At 37.4% G+C, this 19,408-nt stretch overlaps 6 protein-coding genes across 15 annotated transcripts in view; 3 read left to right on the forward strand and 3 right to left on the reverse strand.

Annotated features, from left to right (window-relative positions):
* Positions 1-5,633, reverse strand: part of LOC124306109 (mucin-5AC-like) — a 45,248-nt gene extending 39,615 nt beyond the window's left edge. The window contains exon 1 of the mRNA XM_046766296.1: positions 4,644-5,633. Coding sequence (XP_046622252.1) covers positions 4,644-4,822 — 179 coding nt within the window. The 5' untranslated portion in view covers positions 4,823-5,633. The remainder of the gene's footprint in view (positions 1-4,643) is intronic.
* On the forward strand, positions 226-3,516 carry LOC124306123 (fatty acid-binding protein homolog 5-like). The gene is made up of 4 exons (XM_046766336.1): positions 226-572; positions 2,230-2,402; positions 2,639-2,743; positions 3,307-3,516. Exons 1-4 carry the CDS (start codon positions 503-505, stop codon positions 3,370-3,372), a joined length of 414 nt encoding a protein of 137 aa, XP_046622292.1. The 5' UTR covers positions 226-502; the 3' UTR covers positions 3,373-3,516.
* Positions 5,634-5,911: 278 nt separating the features above from the next.
* On the reverse strand, positions 5,912-7,878 carry LOC124306121 (UPF0545 protein C22orf39 homolog). 3 transcript variants are annotated; one of them, XM_046766331.1, is made up of 4 exons: positions 7,654-7,878; positions 6,723-6,887; positions 6,384-6,634; positions 5,912-6,270 (listed from the first exon to the last, which is right to left on the reverse strand). In XM_046766331.1, the coding sequence occupies exons 1-3, from the start codon at positions 7,702-7,704 to the stop codon at positions 6,407-6,409; spliced, it is 444 nt and encodes a 147-aa protein (XP_046622287.1). In that variant the 5' UTR covers positions 7,705-7,878; the 3' UTR covers positions 5,912-6,270; positions 6,384-6,406. The 3 variants fall into 3 exon arrangements, with proteins under 3 accessions (XP_046622287.1, XP_046622288.1, XP_046622289.1); XM_046766332.1 differs by lacking the exons at positions 5,912-6,270; positions 7,654-7,878 and adding an exon at positions 7,022-7,592 and having other exon boundaries at positions 6,345-6,634; XM_046766333.1 differs by lacking the exons at positions 5,912-6,270; positions 7,654-7,878 and adding an exon at positions 6,961-6,992 and having other exon boundaries at positions 6,345-6,634; positions 6,723-6,882.
* On the reverse strand, positions 6,748-15,933 carry LOC124306120 (C-factor). Of its 4 annotated transcripts, none has more exons than XM_046766327.1 (7): positions 15,673-15,933; positions 13,988-14,039; positions 11,167-11,357; positions 10,406-10,555; positions 10,026-10,319; positions 9,303-9,374; positions 6,748-6,887 (listed from the first exon to the last, which is right to left on the reverse strand). In XM_046766327.1, the coding sequence occupies exons 1-5, from the start codon at positions 15,796-15,798 to the stop codon at positions 10,095-10,097; spliced, it is 744 nt and encodes a 247-aa protein (XP_046622283.1). In that variant the 5' UTR covers positions 15,799-15,933; the 3' UTR covers positions 6,748-6,887; positions 9,303-9,374; positions 10,026-10,094. The 4 variants fall into 4 exon arrangements, with proteins under 4 accessions (XP_046622283.1, XP_046622285.1, XP_046622286.1 ...); XM_046766329.1 differs by lacking the exon at positions 15,673-15,933 and adding an exon at positions 14,921-15,017; XM_046766330.1 differs by lacking the exon at positions 15,673-15,933 and adding an exon at positions 14,230-14,364.
* On the forward strand, positions 8,059-9,563 carry LOC124306125 (B-cell CLL/lymphoma 7 protein family member A). 3 transcript variants are annotated; one of them, XM_046766340.1, is made up of 5 exons: positions 8,059-8,177; positions 8,420-8,486; positions 8,572-8,647; positions 9,093-9,198; positions 9,279-9,563. In XM_046766340.1, exons 2-5 carry the CDS (start codon positions 8,458-8,460, stop codon positions 9,395-9,397), a joined length of 330 nt encoding a protein of 109 aa, XP_046622296.1. In that variant the 5' UTR covers positions 8,059-8,177; positions 8,420-8,457; the 3' UTR covers positions 9,398-9,563. The 3 variants fall into 3 exon arrangements, with proteins under 3 accessions (XP_046622296.1, XP_046622294.1, XP_046622295.1); XM_046766338.1 differs by having other exon boundaries at positions 8,062-8,177; positions 8,249-8,486; XM_046766339.1 differs by having other exon boundaries at positions 8,082-8,177; positions 8,262-8,486.
* LOC124306116 (thioredoxin reductase 1, mitochondrial) lies at positions 12,476-19,367 on the forward strand. Of its 3 annotated transcripts, none has more exons than XM_046766319.1 (8): positions 12,476-12,741; positions 16,399-16,619; positions 16,833-16,963; positions 17,142-17,371; positions 17,493-17,707; positions 17,914-18,096; positions 18,246-18,604; positions 18,691-19,367. In XM_046766319.1, exons 1-8 carry the CDS (start codon positions 12,555-12,557, stop codon positions 18,818-18,820), a joined length of 1,656 nt encoding a protein of 551 aa, XP_046622275.1. In that variant the 5' UTR covers positions 12,476-12,554; the 3' UTR covers positions 18,821-19,367. The 3 variants fall into 3 exon arrangements, with proteins under 3 accessions (XP_046622275.1, XP_046622277.1, XP_046622276.1); XM_046766321.1 differs by lacking the exon at positions 12,476-12,741 and adding an exon at positions 15,393-15,572; XM_046766320.1 differs by lacking the exon at positions 12,476-12,741 and adding an exon at positions 15,945-16,225.
* The last annotated feature ends 41 nt before the right edge of the window (positions 19,368-19,408 follow it).

Here is a 19,408-nt window from a genome sequence, read left to right on the forward strand (position 1 = left end):
ATTTAATAAATCAAGTGTAAGTTCAATGAGTGAGTCATGAGAAATTTTATATGGAAGCGATGGTAACAATCAAGCGGAAATATATACATATAGCAAAGATAAAATCGGCTTTATCACACGCATGTATAGTATGCATGAGATAAATATCCTGTTATGGCATGATATGAAATGCTGCGACATTATTCGTGGAGAGGGGGAGCTGCACAGGGCGTTATACACAGAGATAGTCTACAAGTTATCGTTCGCGGATAACGAAAATTGTCGCTCGACGTTAGCGTTACCTGGAACCTACTTATAAGTATAACTTTTCACGAACACCGTACTTAAGCAGGCTGGAGGCGTGTGGAAAAACGTTTAGAACTGCTACAGCCCGAGCAACAAGAATCAGATTGAACGAGCTTTCAATAAAATCGGGAAGAACGTAAATTTTGAATTCAACAACGATTGGTTTGATTTATTCTATTATTTTCACGAAGCCCGAAATACATCACATCTTATAATCATGGCAGAAATAGTAGGAGTTTATCGTCACGAACGTAGCGAGAATTTTGACGAATACTTCAAAGCTGTTGGTAAGTTTTTTTTCTCTCAATTTTCGTTCGACACTTTAATCCATAATTCAATTTTTACATTGCCGAATGCAAGGTCTTAAAGGTATATTTTCTACTTAAAAAAAAAAGTAAATAAATGAAAATACAATTAGTAGATGAACTACCCAGCTATAAACTATGTTTCGACATTACATTCGTGTTAGACACAACGCGAGCTTTTATCGTAAAAATATAATATTGTAGCAGCATATGCGCCGGATGCAATGATAAGGTTACTATGACTGCAGAAATCACTACAATCACGCATAATGTGATAACTTTTTCAAAAACAAATATCATTACGTAGCCTACATTAACTGATCCAACATATCAATGCATAGTTATTGGCAGTAAATATTCGGTTACTCTCAGCAGTATTGATAATTACTGCAGGTAGGAGGATGATTTTATTACAGTGAAGGCTGAATTACTGCGTCATTACAAAAAGCATGCGTATAGACGCAAGTCACATTTTCACGTATATAATGCAGGCATATGCGTATTGATAAAATTTGCAACATATGAATCACGCCCAGAGTATATATCATCAAATATATCTTATCTATAATTGACATTTCGAGACGGCTTTAGAAGGTGGATGACATAAAATTATATAAATATAATTATACATGTTGCACTCGTAATCCAAAACCCACTTTCTGTAACCACACCGATATCTTATCATGGATATCGGTACGTGCCCGATAACATCTTCGTGATGCGAGAAAATGCTGACAAATTATTAGACACAGACTTTACATATAAGCTACGCATCAACCGATGTAAGAATCGATAAGGGATCTGACATTACGAATCAATCATTCTCGTACATACCTATTGCGTCCTTATATACATATACCTAACGAAATTGAAGTTGGCAACGTTATCGTAACGAAACATTAAGAAGAAAGTTACTATTTCCTTATTCTTACAATGATTTTAAAGGAACGAAGAATTCAAAACATCGGTACGTTTTGTTTTGCTACGATTTGCTGAATTTCAAACAATTCCAAAATCACAAAGTAACGGTTTTTCCTCACGATTAGCATGAATCGTTGCGATACCGTTACTAACTTCAGTATGGTTATATCTACGTGAAGTTCAAAATCATGAAAGTTTTATTTTTCCAAGAACGTTAATTATATTCCTAATAATGTTGATAATATCATCCGATTCTTACGCGATTTTTACTTCTTTGCCTCAACCACATGACGTTTAATTGGGAAAAGAAATATGACCAAAACAAGTTATAAAAAATCAACGAACGCTTCACGCAGAATTTGTATGATGAGGCTGAAGTTAGTAATGTTAACGTAACGAAACATTGGGGGGGAAAAATCACTATTTTGCAAATTTATGGTGACTTTAAAGTAGTTAAGTTGCCAAAGTATGAATACATTTTGGCTTATTACGATTTACTGACTTTCAGAAATTCCCGCAATAGTGAAATAACGATTCTTCGAAACGTTAATCATTATAATAACGTTACTAACTTTTCAGCCTCGGTTTGTATGCATTTGTGTATATACATGTGCATGCGAGTTCCGGTCAAGCGAACGCATTATTTTTTCTTCATTCGTCCTCGCCAATTTAATTGAATTGAAAGGTGAAAAATTAAATGAGATGGAAATTATTTCAGGCGTGCCCTACATCGGTAGAAAAATGATGGCCATGAGTAATCCACGTCTGGAAATTGAGCAAAACGGAGAAAAATGGACCATCCGAAACGTGTCTGCGATGCGAACTAACGAGCTAACCTTCACCCCCGGGAATGAATACGAGGAATCAATGCCATCCGGAGATGTAGTCAAGGTCGTACTCTCTTTTCAGCCTTACACTTTTTCTGAAAGAAATCGGGAGGGAATTGTAGAGCGGAAAAAGTTGGATTTCGAACTGATTATCTTTAGCTATCGCTTATTCGAGCGGCGGTCCCATAAGTTTTGGTTTAATTTGATAATAACGTCTCTTTCATTAATCACGATACTGCTCGTCACAAAATCTCAGATAATATACTATTGTCATACGTCTTTGACGTTCTTGGGTTTTAGAATGTAACAGATGTGGTGGACGGCCGGCTAGTTACGAATTCGATCAGTCCAAACGGTTCCAGAATAACACGGACATACGAGTTCACCCCCGAAGGTGCTATTTTGGTAAGAAACATGTTTACGATTTATCTACATCAGGCATCACGAAGTTTGCAACGTTATTGTAATGATGCATCTTTAGAAAAAACTCATTATTTTGCCAATTTAGGATTCTCTGTAATTTAGGAAACCGTTATTAAAGTATGAACAAACTCAGATTTTGTAAATTAAACTTTTCCAGTTATTCTAAAAGTGCCAAATATAGTAATTTTTCTTTCTACATTTCGATACGGTAACGTTACTAACTTCAGCCTCGTAAAATGGTCTGATGAGTTGCGACTACATTAGACGTAAAACAAAAATCTCACAATTTGTCATCCTTGCCATTATAAGTACAATCCAACGACAAGTAAAACTAAAAAAAAATGCAGTCTTCTGCGAATTGAGAATAGCGATTATTATACCAGTGCCCCCCTCCCATTCTCTCGCTACTCGGCAAGTAAACATAACGTTTCTTTCTATCTGATGGTGAGATTCAGATTAATTCTCAGTGCTAAACGACACTGCAGGCGTCCCAAGCGAGGAAATAATGTAGCATGCAATAATTACAAAACAATTCGCTATTTCAGACTATGACACATGAGGCAAGCGGACAAGTGGCCAAGAGATTCTACAAACGTGTGGTCGCTACGTAAATGGGGTCGGCTGACAGTGAAATTTTTTTTTGATAATAATGTATACGTTCCTATTGAGACTACGAACGGTTGGCGTATAACTAATCTTAATTTCTTTACTTTGGGTTTATTCCTAAGTAAATAAACTCTATATTTGTAAATTTATATAGAATGAAGATTGTTTATTTCGCAGCGATTTATCCTGAAACTTTACCCTAATTTCCTCATCCTTACACGTTAGTCGGACGAGGCTGAAGTTAGTAACGTTGACGTAACGAAAAATTACTATTTTGCAAGTTTATAGCGATTTTGAAGTAGTAGAGTTTCATAAAAAAAATATTAATACGTTTTGCCTTACTATGATTTACTGCGTTACTAACTTTAGCCGCATTTAGGTGGCCCGGTTACGTATTGATGAAACTCGCTGTGAATGATTCACTGGGAAACACCTGTGTCGCAAGGTAGTGAACACCACCTGTCGGCCGGCCTTATAATCGCATGTGTGGGTTTGTGAACCGACGGTAACGTATTTACATGTATAACATATTACCCCAGCTATAAATTGCTGTGTGATCAGGGTTGCCATGGAAACGATGCCGTCTCAATAAATGCAGAGGAATACCACGAGATACCGTTTAAATTTAATTAATACGTTTCCGCGGGAGTTGGTTACATCGATCATGTCGCTTATGAACTGGTCAATTCGGCAATGAATTTCGTATTCGGAAATTCAAATCGAGTCACCTCAGCTGCAGTGCAGCACGTATTTTTACTACGATGAGTCGCCACTCGCCGGCCAGGTGACATGTATAGTATTGCGTAATATTGTATGAGCGTCACACATGCATAGCATCGATATTCATGCACAGCATGTGACGAGAAAATGGTATTACAGGGCGCGGTCAAGACGCAATCTAACAATACAGGATGTGTCAACTGCACAGCGAGCCGCGAGGATATTGGTCAGAGCCGACCCCACCCCTACCCATCACGTTACGAGTAAAAGAACGTGAGATTGCGTATAATCTGCGATGTGTGGCTGTCAAAACATTCCATTTCCGCGATGTAAACACCGCTGGTAATCGCCGGATCGCAGATAGAGAAGATAACTTGTATTATTCTGGACTTGATATATATCAATGGCGATGCCGCAACTTTTGTTTGTTGAAAAGGTTACAACGGAGCAGCCGTAGAGAGAAAGAAAGCAGTGTTAGGCGTAATATGATTTACAGATCACAAGATAATCCACCGCATCTTCCGGATCGTTGCTGACTAATGATGTATACACTTACTTTTGATTGAGATACTGTAGCGTCCAGTCGATTATTTCCCCGCTGATCTCAGCTTCCGTGAGATCGTACGAGCTGACTTTTACAGGTAGTTGGTCTTCGGGGTCGACCTGGGCGACAAAATGTTCGAAAAACCGACGATACGCACCGAGGTAATCGCCTTCGCCGCAGTCTGTAGCCATTTTTCAATCTTCTATGTTAATATTTTACAGGTGGGTAAATGAGAAACAATTGACAAACGACACAGTGCCAAGTATGCCAATTTCGGATTCACACTTTGAATTACGCGGACGTGTAAACACCCAGATTAGTGAAGAATTGTCGTTTTTTACTTCCGTTTAGCCTTATCGCTTAATATTTGATTTTCACATTCGATGTCTCGTGTAAGAAAAATATTCGTTGATATGCGGTATTTGTACTTTGATTACGTCACTCAACAAACATGCTTAAACTGGATTCGTAGTAAAGGAACTGAACGGGTATGATTATACGCTATCGATATCATCAACGCCTACGGGGAAGGATCAAATATTCAAAACACTCTTACAACACTTGTCTCTCTTTTTCTACAACTCGGCTCGTCGCGAGTCTATCTCAACGAAATGAAGTTCACTGCGATTTGCAAGCGCGCCACCTATCGCTCACTTCAGGACGCATAGCTGCCAATAGCAGGAAACTTCTGTATCCGCCTGCGTTACATTTCCTCTTCTATTTTTACGACGGATTCTAATACTTATGCTCCAAGTTCTAAATGCTGCTGATACGCTTGAATACAACAAACCTGACAACTTGCGGTGCGCGCACCATATTTCTACATACATTTCCAGTGTTACACACATGAGCGGTAGACATGAACTGTCGTCCCCCCGTCGATCACCTAGCGCCAATTATTTGATATATATACGTAAACATACACGACATCTCCGACTTCTAACTAAACTGTAATTGTCACTACACAGTACCCGATATAGGTACAGTTGAGCCCTTCTATACTGCGTGATCATTGAGTTGCCACGCAATTCATACACTATGCGTAACGAGTTTGCTAGCTGCAACATGACATTCTAGGTTAGGCCGGCCTGAGTAATCACATGGTCAATCAACGCCAGCTGTACCGTAGCTGCGCCATGAGCAAATGCATCTCATGGAGCGGCATTGGATGCCGATGATTCGTTCATGTTAAGCGTATCGTTGGCTTTTCCGTCATTGTCTAAAGCGTCAGATGAAAAAGGATAAGGAATTGATGCCGGCTAGACATTAGGCCATTCTGATATAATGGAGATGCGTTTTCTAGCATTACCAGACGTGTCAGTGTTTATACAAATTTTTGTATTTGACTTACATTATCCAAGTCCATGGTAAAAAGTATTTCACAAACTTTCAAATGTTATTGGAACCGCAAGGTATTGAAAAAAATCAATGGCACTTGGATGATAAAAAAGAACCCATACCTTTTTAATGAAGGGCTTGGTGGGTTATGGAATGCTCGAGAAGCAAGTTGACTTTAGTTCTTCCCTGTCTTATCATGTTATTGTGCTCTGTTAGTTAAGTGACAGACTTCATCTCCATGTGATGTTCAAATGTGCACTAGGCAATTATGTTCAGCAATTGGTTCCCTATTTGATTAAACCTGTAATGGGATAAACATTTTGGATAGAACTGAACAGTTTATTAGTATGCAAGAAAATTATCCTCGCTTTTGAGTATTTTTTTGCCTCAGATAATGGGATTGAATTTATTTACACTACGACTTGTTACAAATCCTTCTAAGATATCGAGCACGAGTCTTTTTTTTCGAGAACTGGTTCGGCCCCATTCTTCAACTGATCTGCCTTTATCCCAAGGTATGAATTCTCATTGATCTTATTGAACCATTCAGGTAAGGGTTTGTTCCAGTCTTCAGGGGGTGCATTTCGCTTCTTCCATGTAGTATTGGCATAATGTGGCCTCAGTCTGTCTGTTCTACGCTTTTCCTCGCTTTCTATGAGTGATTCCTGCAGACAATGTAAACGAGTAGCGGACTGAATTAATACTTGCTTGCGAAATGCTTAAGACAATACCTATATCAATTTCAATATTTACAAATGCTGTTTCGTCCTGTATGCTTGTCCACAGTTGGCAGTTCTTGTAATCAATTTTCCACTGCTGGCAATCGAGATATTGACCATGGACGAAATACTGCTGGAATCTACCTCGGAAGCTTGAACACTCGGAGAACTCAGCATCGTAAACAAAGCAGGGTCTAACCTGTAATTAGTGTATTTAATTTCTAAATAAATACAGAAATTTTGGAATTGTTCAGTCATTGACATAGCAATACCCTCTGATATAAGTCATGTATTACATCGAAAAAAAAAATCGTTGTGAACTTGTGAACGTACTTCAGGGATTGTCGTAATCATAAAAATTCTTTAAGCGAACATTCCAGCGCCGAGGAAATAGGCGAATTTTATTTTACAGTTCAATTTTCTCCAGAAAAATCCAGAAATCTCCAGAAATCGTTTCAAACTTTGTAACGTGATAGTTTTTGCAATTGTTCTCGTGTGTTGGCCAAAGGAAGTTCAAAACATTGTCGAAAACACAAAATATACAACAGATTCTCACTTATTCAGAGGTTATAATACGCTACTATTTCCGATTCACATGGTTTTCTGACTTTCAGATTAATTTTCCGAACTTCCCTCAATTACCACACAAGAATTATGACAAACACGAAGACTTACTAAAATTTAAACGATTTCAAAACTGTAGAAATAAAAAAATTGAATCGTATAATACTATTTGCTACCTTCGTTAGCACTTCGACATCCCTTTAATGATAATTTACTTGACGTTATAACAGAACATTGCTGGTTCTCGGTCCATTAAAATGTGTACACTTATACAGTTTGTTACCCTTGGCCTCGTCAATTTAAAATACACAGTAATGACGAGGCCAAGAGTGCATAGATCCAAATTTGAAGAAATAAGTCACGGCAAATGATTCGACGAAGGTAAGTCTTTTGCTTCGTACCATCCATTTATTTTCCAATATTTTCTCTTCTAATTTTTGTGGTTCCGTCATGTTACTTCCAGAAATAAAAATAATCAACAGAGATGGTAAGTATAAATTGTAAACTCTATTGTAATTGAGCTTGTGGACTGTGCGAAACGATCACTCGCAAGCATGGCTAGGCGAGTAATAGGTCACGTTTACGCCAAGAACTTGACACGCGTATTTCAAACCGACTAGGGGATTTCTTTTGTAAATCTAGTGTATCATTGGTGGATCGCAGAGTGCGTTCCAAAATTGGCACTCAATGCTGTTGACAACTTTTTATCTCTTTTGCGCTGCAGAGTTCGTGACTAGCTCTGCCTCTGTCCTAGGGAGTTTTTAGTACGGTCAGGTAGTTTCGGAATGCACTCTATATCATCTCAGCTGTGATGTAAACATGGCGACTGATGGCGACTAGTATATTGGGGATACTACAATTCGGCCTCCGTATCTTTATTTTTTATGGCCCACATATTTTGTCATAATTTGCATTCCATTCGCAGGTGGGTGGACCTATGCACTTTATTAACCTCTCCAAGTAATCATGATGCTGTAGCTTTCATCATTAATTTAGTTCCGTATGACAGAGACGTGAAACTATATTCCAAGATATTCTAACCTCTCTTCTTAACTTGACGTCAAACCATGATCGCATGAACGAATAAAGCAATAAAGTTCGCAAAATATAAGCGGTTTCCGAAAGATTGGGAATAAAATATAATGATGTCACGATCTGTGAGAGCAGAGACACGAAGTCGTGCCAAAGATGATATCAAGCGGGTGATGCAAGTTGTCGACAAAGTACGACACTGGTAAGTAAACATACGATCCAACAATAATAAACACTTTCTGGCTTGTTAGTCCTATAGTTGTATAAAGCCAACTTTGAAACCGTAGGGAAAAGAAATGGGTGACCATAGGTGAAACAACGATGAAAATCTACAAATGGGTTCCTATATCTACACTTGAGCAGGTAACATTTCAAGTTTCTATTAGTTCTTTGATTTTTGAATCTTTTTTAGTAATCCCAGATCGTGAAAAAGGGTCTGTGCAAGTTGCATTGTTCTGCTAATATAATTATTTGTAAATGACTGCAAATACTCATGCATACAATTATCGAATAAAAAATAATCGTAAAAGCTTGGATCTAACGATGGCATCGATGCTGATAAACATTGACTCAAATCGTATTATTCACAACTATGTAAATATTTTTGGCAGCTTGCTGTAACTTAAATTCACTGGAGATTAGTAGCAACTCTATAGGCACAGTGCTATAATGATTGCTGCTAGTACTTACAACTCAGTACCGCTTAATGTAGTAATCTGCTCTTAATTTAGTTATCTGGGTTGCTGACTTTGGTTTTATTCTCAGTTTCTGTACATACCTAACATTTTATCTTATCTTGTTAATGTAGAAAAAAAAAGGAAAGGTTATTGGTGACAAAGAGAATAGTTTAGCTAGGAAAGCCGGCATGGATTCCTCAAACTCAAATTTTGGTCTCGCAGAGGACTCTAATACCTGTAAGTCATTAGTTCTCGATCCACCGACTCTAAGACCATTGACATGTATCAGTAATGAGGCAGATTTTTTGAATAAACAGGTTTTTCAACCGTGAGTGACTCACAGGGACTGACAGATTTCTCCGCACATCTTGGTTTCTCTGAAGATTCAAATTCGCAGAACAGCGAGCCAACGCCTAAGAGATTGAAGACTGATTAAGTTTTATTCATGTACACAAATGTCAAATAATCAAGCTAAGTTGACTTTCCATTAAGTTATACATTCTAAACTTTAAAAAGTGTGTAAAAAGTTTGTCCATTCTATTGCATGCTTGCAAATCTTGACTAGTATCATATTACCGAACAATAATAAATATTTGATCATAGGTGATGGTATATATCTTTCCGAATTATAGTTGAACGGCACATAATGTCATTCAACTAATATATCCTACTTTGTACTCAGAGTTTTCTGTGAATTCGGACAGTCCATATCTAGCAGGAGACCCAACCTGGACATACACAACAGCATAAAGTTTGGTTTGTAATGCTACAGTAAGAGTGCTACAGGCTTGTTAGGTAATGGACCTGCTACGTGCTATGGAATGTCCAAGTTTACAGTTAAATTATGGTAGCTACACCAAAAATACTCCAATTTCAATATCGTCCTACGACATTTAAATTTGTTTAAGCGATAAAGGAATTCCTCTATCCACTTGTAGTATTTAGTCATATCATACGTGGCATTATACTTTCGGATCACAAATCAATTTTGATGAGTTGAAATTGGTTTTCATAAATGCTTCTTTATTAACAGTAATCAAATACCAGAAAAATTGTATTCGAACCTTTAACAGAATGTTGCCATCTTACATATCTCACTCTGGTTTATAATCATGGCAGAGGTGGACTATCAATTACCAGGGCAGAGTTTTGCCGTCATACTGTAGGAACGATCCGGTGTGACTTTTGTTGAGCGTTTGCAGGGTAGATAGAATTGCTTTTATACTGGTATCAATGTCCATAGGTGCATTTTGTGTACCCATGTCAGTTTTCACCCATCCAGGATGAAGAGACGCCACAAGAATTCCGTCACTTTGTAAATCCATGCTCATTGACTTGGTTGCTGCATTCAGTGCGGACTAAAATGGCGTGTAGATATTTTCTTGGGTAACAAACGACCAATTTAAATAATTATCACAATAAAAAAAACATATTACTTTCATACCTTGCTACACCGGTATGCGTAATATCCACCCTGAGTATTTTCACCGATGCTGCCAAGAATCGAGGACATGTTTATGACTGCTGCACGTTCGACGCTCAAGTCTTCAGTCTCTTTATTAGAAGCTGCCTGTTTGAGAAGCGGCAAAAATGCCTGACAGAAAATATTGATAATTTAATAATCTTTTAATGATTATACAAGAATTTTCTCCAATGCTCAACTTTAATGACAATAGCATTGACAGAAGAATTGGAAACACCTGAGGGTAGTTGATTCCATGTGGTTCCCTTAGCAGACAATTTCAGCATTGTAAGGGGGACCAGAATCGAATATACTGGAGTGTATACTGTAATCGTAACTAACCAGGTAGCAAAATATGCCTCTTCAAAACTTACGATACAGTGATATTAATTTCCATAATTACGAAAACCCGAATTTATATTTGCATACAGTTATTGACTAATAATTACAGTCAAAATTTAAATATGGAGACAGCATTCATGTTAAAGACTATAAACTTGAAACTTGGGTATTGTTTGTGTGTATGTCGGTGCATTGATTCAAATTCACTTGAGATTAAACTATTCTATATCTCTTTTTGAAGGCATAATGCCATAATTTTCGCCACGTTAAAGAATGATTCCGTGTTGGTACAGTTCTCACCTAAAATGTACGTGTTACTTACAAGCATGTTGCTGGAATTTTATTGCACCAGTGTGATATTTATAAATTAATGACATCGATGAAATGAAGTTACGATTTACCTTCGTCAGTAAAATCGGAGCAACAGTGTTAACCAGAAAGCATTCGGTCAATTGTTCTTCTTTTACAAGCCCGAGGCGAGAGAATTTAGTGGCAATCCCAGCGTTGTTCACCAAGACGTTCAAACCCGCATCTCCAACCTCCTTTGAGACCTCCTCCACCACCTTTTCATAGCTTTGTGTGTCCTTAACATCTGCGACGGTAAAAATAAAAATTAACACGTCACATTCTACATATGTTCACATGTAAAGTTAAAAATTAAAATACAGTTAATTTTGTTGTAAGTCGGCGAATAGTTCTTGTACGATGTATTTTTTTCTAACAGCTTGTTGATGTATTCCAAAATTTCGGATGATAGGTTCGGAAAAAGTAAACGGACGTACAAATAGTCGATGTTCTACTGTAGTTTCGAAATAGTAAAGGTTTATTGCGTCAATCGTGTGTTTAGACAGGCACATGACGAGCTCATTTTTGCAGGATGCATTATAACTAATCCTATAAAGTATTGTCAGTTGTTATGTTAATTGGCTAGAAGAGGCAGAGAACAATTCCGTGTGAAGCATGCAGTTCGCAATTAGAATGAGACGCTGTGATCTCGATTTTGCAAAAGGGCCTTCCCCTGACATTCAATGAAACGTTTTGTTGCCAAGCGAATTCGCTTGAAATCATTCGCGGTCGATATAACAAGATCTGGGTCAGGGTTCCGCTGTCTATAGAGCGCTTGTCATATCGACTTTCCTGTACAAGCAACATTAATATTTGTAATTTTACACCGGGGAAAAAAAAGGGTAACAATGTGAAGGTGGGTGAAATGAAACACAGCTGAATGCAACTTGATCTTTATTCCCGGAAATTAGTAAAGTAATCAATTGTATTGAAGTTAGTAACGTACGTTATCGTAACGATTCATGCTGAGGATAAATCGTTATTTCACCATTTTGGAATTTTCTGAAATTCGGTAAACCGTGATAAAACAAAACATACTCATATTTATAAATCTTAGCTCGTTAAAAATCATTGCAAAATTGAAAAAAATAGCGATTTATCCCCCAATTTTTCGTTACGATAACATTACTAATTTGAATCTCGTAATAATCAAAGTGTAAAAAGTAATTATTCGGTAATAAAGGTGTTGCGTCGTTTACCACGCAATCTGTTCGTGAGTACCGAAACAGCTACGAAAAATGTTCAATCTATAACACTTTGAAGATTCGTCATTTACGCCGCTATCACGATAAGCTCGTGCGTTAAACCGAGTCTCGAGATATAAGGTATTACCGTAATTACTGTTTTTCGTCTGGCGATCGCGCGAAGTAACGGACGGTTATCAGTTCGAAAGGACGTTGAATTTAACAATAAGGATCGAGTACAATTATTGTCGAGGGCAAAGATGAGTGAACGCGGGAAGAAGAAGAGATCTTGGGGATTTTGCCATAAAAAACCTGAAACTCTTGACGACGATTCGGGCGAGGAGAATACTCAAGCAACGTCTGCTGGAACGGCGTTTCCACCGCCAACCGAGGTGATACAAGTACCAGTTCTCGAATCGACAGAAAAATCAAACACAACTCCAGAAGGTAGGCGTTCAAGGTTTCACGTCAACGGCGTTACTTCAATCCATAAATATAATATTAACACATTGCGGAATTACGTGATCGTTTGATTCTTGATACGGAAAAAGTCGATATTCAGTCTAGGTACAATTGTATGTTTTATTTTCACTTAAATTTCACCGCCAAGTGAAATTATTTTTCAACGTCAATGAATCTGAGATTTGAACAAAACATGTCTTATTGTACTATAACATATTCTTTATGGAGATACCTTCCTATAAATCGCGTGTATAAGTATATCTAATAGACTGCAATGTGTTATTGGGAAAGTTAGGTAATAACAGACGTATATACCTATGTATATTATAGGAATGATGTACGATCACCAAGAATAATCGCCAATCAAAGTTCAACTTGCGAAATGAACATTTCCGAACTAACTGGTCAACATGTTTGCCCGAATTAAACAAGCCATACAAATTAATAGATTCTTGTCTAGATTCAATTATATGATTTCCGTTCCGCTCGTGTTAAACGATAAGTCGATGGCGTCAGGAATCTTACGTGATAAAATAATGAATAAGTGATTGTAAGTGTACTATTGAATACACGACAGCTGCCTGTATCTGTAATTAACGCATTGCAAAAATTCTCACGCTATAACGTCATGACCGCGGGTATATTACGATATGATAATAACGATCAAATAAACAATTCTTAAAATTTAGATATCATCCGTCGTAACCTGTATCGATGACTGCCATACTTTGCAATAATTTTATAGGATACTGATATAATGTATGATGTACGCAGTTCCTGAAGATGAGTACCACCACCGAAATTCGATTTTTATCTTGCACTATAATGCCCGAATGCTACGAGTATAAGTTAAAACAGGTTATAACATCTATTCTTCGTGGGCATAAAAAAAATATGGACTCATTGTTATTGGCTTGCCGTTTCCCCTTTTCTTTCTATAACATGCATAATTTATCACGTAAAGTCCTTTCTCCGTGTGTATATTATTATTTCAATGTTGATTGTGAGAGATATAGTTGTAAATAGTTGGTACGCGAAATAAGCGTTTCGTGTAAGAAAATTTTTACGAGCGAAACTTTTACAATTTTTTCTTCAAAACTTTGACTAAATTCGACTCCTCAGACATTGAAAATGACCTACCGTTTTGCTAAAAATCGATTTGAAGAATTCGGAAATATTCTAGAATTTGGTAATCGAAACACGTGTACTTATAATTGTCTTAAAGACTCACCTAACTGTAGGATTCGGATATTTTTCCATTTATCTGCCAATCCCTGTAATTCCTGAAAAGAGAACAAGAATTGATCAGTAAAGTGTACGATATCATTATTATATTGAATGATCGCATAATTCTTTTCATTGTATTATGTACAACAGATCAATTGCACAATTATATACTTGGAACTTAATCGAAAGACCAAGTTATAGCAGACTATGTGCAAAATTTTAATAATAATTTTCAGGTGTTCTAACAATATTCATCTACTAGCCAATATTTCTCGTTTGTGATTTCCCTTGCATTATCTGCACAGATCAGATACATAACTTCCATAAATTATCGTTTCATTAGGATCGAGAGCACATATTGTAATGTTGTACGAGCTAGCACTAATTGTAAGAATTATTATTGTCATCAAGATACCTCCTATAATAGTTTTTGTTAAAGATAGAAGATGCGTGGTTAATTGCGAAAATCCGATAAACTGTCATATCCAAGGTTATGAAAAAATTGCGAATCTGTGTAACGCGGGTCACAATTGGACGCGATTTATCTTAGGTAAGCCTGGAAATATGATCTAACGTTCATCTAATCCGCTAGCCAAGGTATTTGCAACGATGAAAGTATACCACCATTCTTGCTCAATATTGCGCAAATTTCCAGGCTCTGAAATTATAGTTATGATTCAAAATTACGTTCCTGCTCTTGCTGCCGCAACACGGATACAATGCATGTGTTACTGTATTACGTGAACCCAAAAGCGTAATTATTGAAAACTGTGATTAAGATGAGAAATTTAAATTTCGGAAGCTTTCTGCAATTCTTACGTTTTGTACGGCTTTATGATTTCCCTGATCGGTCGAATGAATTTCTCTAATTCTCGGCCGATGGATTCCATATGCAGAATAAATTTATCTATATTTCAAAACGATGCGTGGTAAATACCGCATGTCGATTTCGAACCATGTTGAAGTTAGTAACGTGATCGTAACGATTCATGCTGATGAAAAACCGTTACTTCAAGATTTTGAATGAAACAAAAACAAAACATACTCATATTTTGAAATCTAGGGTCCTTCAAAATCATAATAAAAATAATAAAACTGATTTTTTCCCCAATGTTTCGATACGATAACATTACTAACTTCAACGTCGTGATTTCGATGAATATGACGTTAAGATGATCTCTGTCATATCGCCCGATGAATACACGGTCTTCCACGGAGATATTCAGCGTTGCGAACAAAATGTGTGTTACAAGTCAATTAGTCTAACACGCAATCATTGTGGAACATTACACTTCAATTTCGATATCGTCATCGTGTCGTAGACACGGATCAACAAGTTGGTGGGGAATGTGGGTAGTTATTGGGGTATAACAATAGATGGCGAGACACGTCTCTACCCCGTCTGGGGAAGATTAGTAGGTTTTCATCGCTTCTAGCGTCGAGAACAACGCTGATCGTCTTTCATTGGGTGTCCGTGTCGTCGCCTAATCTTCGTCTTGACGATTCAAGAGCAGCGAGTAACCGTGCAAAAAATAATCTCAATTGATATTACAATTTTCACACCGAAAACCTAACAATGGCTCCCATTGGTGAGTAAGAGTTGCGTTTATTAACGTCACTAGGGCGTGCACGGGTCCACAATTACGTAAATATAATAAAAATGTACAGGCCGAATGAGTAGTGATTTACCGAAGCTTTGTTAACCGTCCGACGTGTCGCGAAAATCTTATCCGGCGGTCTCACCGACTCCGCAAGATGTTTCACTAAACCGAGACCGAGTCCTCGGTTACAGCCCGTGATCAATATAGATCTCATCAAGCGGTTAGAGTGTCTTACAGTGATAAAAAGAACACCACTTTTTGCTTTGCCTCCGGTCCTCGTCGTGGAATCCGTACTTCACGGCCATTCGAAAGTGGAACGTTGGGAGGGGACGGATAGCACTGCCGGTCGGACTTTAAGCGAATTATACCGTGTTTCCTTTTCATTGTGACGTCATCGAATTTTTAACTTAACGCCGGTCATTGCTTGTTGCGTATGGCTGCATGTACATACATAATATATACATACGTATGTAATCTGGAAGCATAGTGCCACCGCATTGCAATCACTGTCATCATGGCAACGTTAATGTTCTCCCTAACGTTCCTGCCGCTTCGACACGCCAGGTCGAAACTATTAGCTTTCCCTAAGTCACGAATCAACTGTTTCTTGATCGGTAAAAAATCGATCGCTTGCTACTCCAGTGAGTAAATTTATATTCACCTTCAACTGTCTGCACCACGTTGAGCTCTACTTATATCTAACCATTTAAGTTTTTTTTTTTTTTTTTTTTATAGAATTATGGGGTGTACCTACACTATTTTCTGTTCATTCTGTTTGATTTCACACTCCTTTTTTCTTTTTTGTACCTAACAGATCAAGCCTCAACATACGATTTAATCGTTATCGGCGGAGGTTCAGGTGGCTTAGCCGCTGCCAAGGAAGCTGTTCAACTTGGAGCTAACGTTGTAGTGTTGGACTATGTCACTCCTTCACCCCAGGGTACCAAATGGGGTCTTGGTGGAACATGCGTTAATGTTGGTTGTATTCCGAAAAAATTGATGCATCAGGCAGCTTTACTTGGTGAAGCAATTCATGTGAGTATAATTCAGTAGAATTAATAAATGATAGAATTTTTTCTGAAATTTTACCTCCTACACCTGTTGTGTTTTCGAACCTTTTCTTCTCAGATCAATTCGTAATTTATTATTTTTTTATCATTGTCTTTAGAAGACGATGTTGGATACTATGTTTATTCAACTTTCATATCTGTGTATTTTTATTAATTGTAATTACTCATTCTTTCTTAGGAATCTGTTGCTTATGGATGGCAAGTACCGAATTCAAAAGCTATACGACACGACTGGCAAACCTTGAAGACTGCTGTGCAAAATCATATCAAGTCAGTCAATTGGGTTACTCGTGTTGAACTAAGAAACAGGTAAGTCAAAGAATTTTTAAGGTAAAAAAAAAAAATGAAATATTGAATGTGTGTTGAATCTTTGTTTGTCAATGGCAAGTCTGTTTACTTGAAGATTATAATTGTTCGCTTAAAGCCCTATTTCCTTTGCACGCTAATAAAAAATATTTGATACTAATTTTCAGTATTTATATTTCAGAAAAGTTGAATATTTAAATGCTCAGGGTTATTTCAAAGATGCCACCACAGTTGTCGGAGTTATGAAAAATGGAGAAGAAAAGGTTGTATCTGCCAAGTATATCTTGATCGCCGTCGGTGGTAGGCCGAAATACCCAGATGTACCTGGAGCTAAGGAATACGGTATTACCAGCGATGATATTTTCAGTTTAAGTCAGGCACCTGGCAAAACCTTAATCGTTGGTGCTGGATGTATCCTTACAAGAATTTTGACTTCTTTCGAATTTGAACAATGATGTGACACATTTATCATCACTGGTTACTTTGAGTTTGCTACCGTGAATCAATATTTATCCTTAGTCAAGACTTACAGATATTGGGTTAGAGTGTGCAGGATTTTTGAATGGACTTGGTTATGATACAACAGTCATGGTGCGTTCTGTTGTACTGAGAGGATTTGACAAACAGATGGCAAATATGGTAGCAGACGAAATGCAAGATCGTGGTGTTCGCTTCATTTATAAGGCTAAGCTCAAGGCTATCGAAAAACAGGATGACGGACGTCTGCTTGTCCATTGGGTGGATCGTGTAAGTGTTGCTAGACAACTTATCGTACATGTGTTTTATGTGTCTCATTCCTCTGCAAGCTTGGATTCAGTGAACATATCAGTTAATGAATCCAGCTAGTAAATTTTACTCGCAATACCGTTTGTCTATTTAAAAGATTCAGTACCTTGTGTTTATTCTTCGCATTATTGTTGAAACGTATCGAATCATATCTACCAATACTTCAGGATGGAGGTTTATATCACGATGCTTATGACACTGTACTTTTTGCTATCGGACGCCGATCACTGACCGAAGAACTGAAACCTGAGAATGCCGGTCTCGAACTTGTCCCGGATACTGGAAAAATTAAAACTGTCAACGAGCAGACCAACATCTCCAACATTTATGCTGTCGGCGATGTACTCCACGTACGTGAAATCTTGTATACACGATTGCCCAGAGTTGAATACATTTAAAAATTCTGACAAGATTTGCATTATGAATAATTTTCTGAAGGTTTTTTAACCACAGAATACGATTTTATGAGCATATATAATTTTTGTTTTATTTGTAACAGGAAAAGCCAGAACTTACCCCAGTCGCGATTCATGCTGGCCGACTCTTGGCTAAGAGGTTATTCAGTTCCTGTGATGAGAAGATGGAGTACACAAACATTGCAACTACCGTTTTTAGCCCCCTCGAATACAGTTGTGTTGGACTAAGCGAAGAGGAAGCCATCCACATACATGGGGAACACTTTGTAGACGTCTACCATGCCTACTACAAGCCAACAGAATTTTTTATACCGCAGAAAAATGTTAGTCATTGTTACTTGAAAGTCGTCACTCTGCGAACTGACAAGTCGGAAGTCCTTGGAATGCACTTTATTGGCCCTAATGCTGGCGAAGTTATTCAAGGCTTTGCTGCAGCTATGAAGTAAGTAATTCACCGTCGAGCTAAATATCAAATTCATTTGAAACTAATATTGGTGATTAAAATTCTATTTGTGCTCTAATTTACAGATGCAATTTGACTTACCCATTACTCAAGTCCACTGTCGGGATTCACCCAACAACAGCTGAGGAATTCACAAGAATAAGTATCACAAAGCGATCTGGGATGGATCCGACACCACAGAGTTGCTGCAGTTAGAGCAACATTAGCAAAGATAATTGAACTTCTGATGACTGTTTCCTGTAGGCTCAGCATCATCTAATATTGGCATTTGTTATTCTGCCATGCTGCGATAAGGAAAATAGTTATTAGCAAGATCACAATTGACACTTTTTTCTATCACTCATTTAGATATTACCTTGCATAATGAGTTGTAAGGCTGCAAGCATGTTGTATCTATCATACTCTGTAGCATCGTATAAGATTGTATGCACAATGAAAGACATTAACGCCAGTGCATAAATAAATGAAACGTACTTTCCACAGCAAACTGCTGTTATGCAATACTGTGCATAGCAGAATGATGTCATTTTACGTCATGATTTATTCAGGTAACTTTGTCAAATTTCAATATCAATGGAATAGGTACAAGATTCAGGTATAGAGAGAGTTTTGGATCACATTCTTTAAGAATCGTTACAATTTTTTTTATTTTCATTGTTTTACTTATTAGAAACTGGTGTCTGGGACAAAATAAATTTGGAATAATTATTACAGTGTGGCATGTAAAATAAACAATATTTAATAAGTTATACATTTTAAACTCAATAATAATTACACGACCTT

The sequence above is a fragment of the Neodiprion virginianus genome, chromosome 5, assembly GCF_021901495.1.
Source record: "Neodiprion virginianus isolate iyNeoVirg1 chromosome 5, iyNeoVirg1.1, whole genome shotgun sequence".
Lineage (NCBI taxonomy): Eukaryota > Metazoa > Arthropoda > Insecta > Hymenoptera > Diprionidae > Neodiprion > Neodiprion virginianus.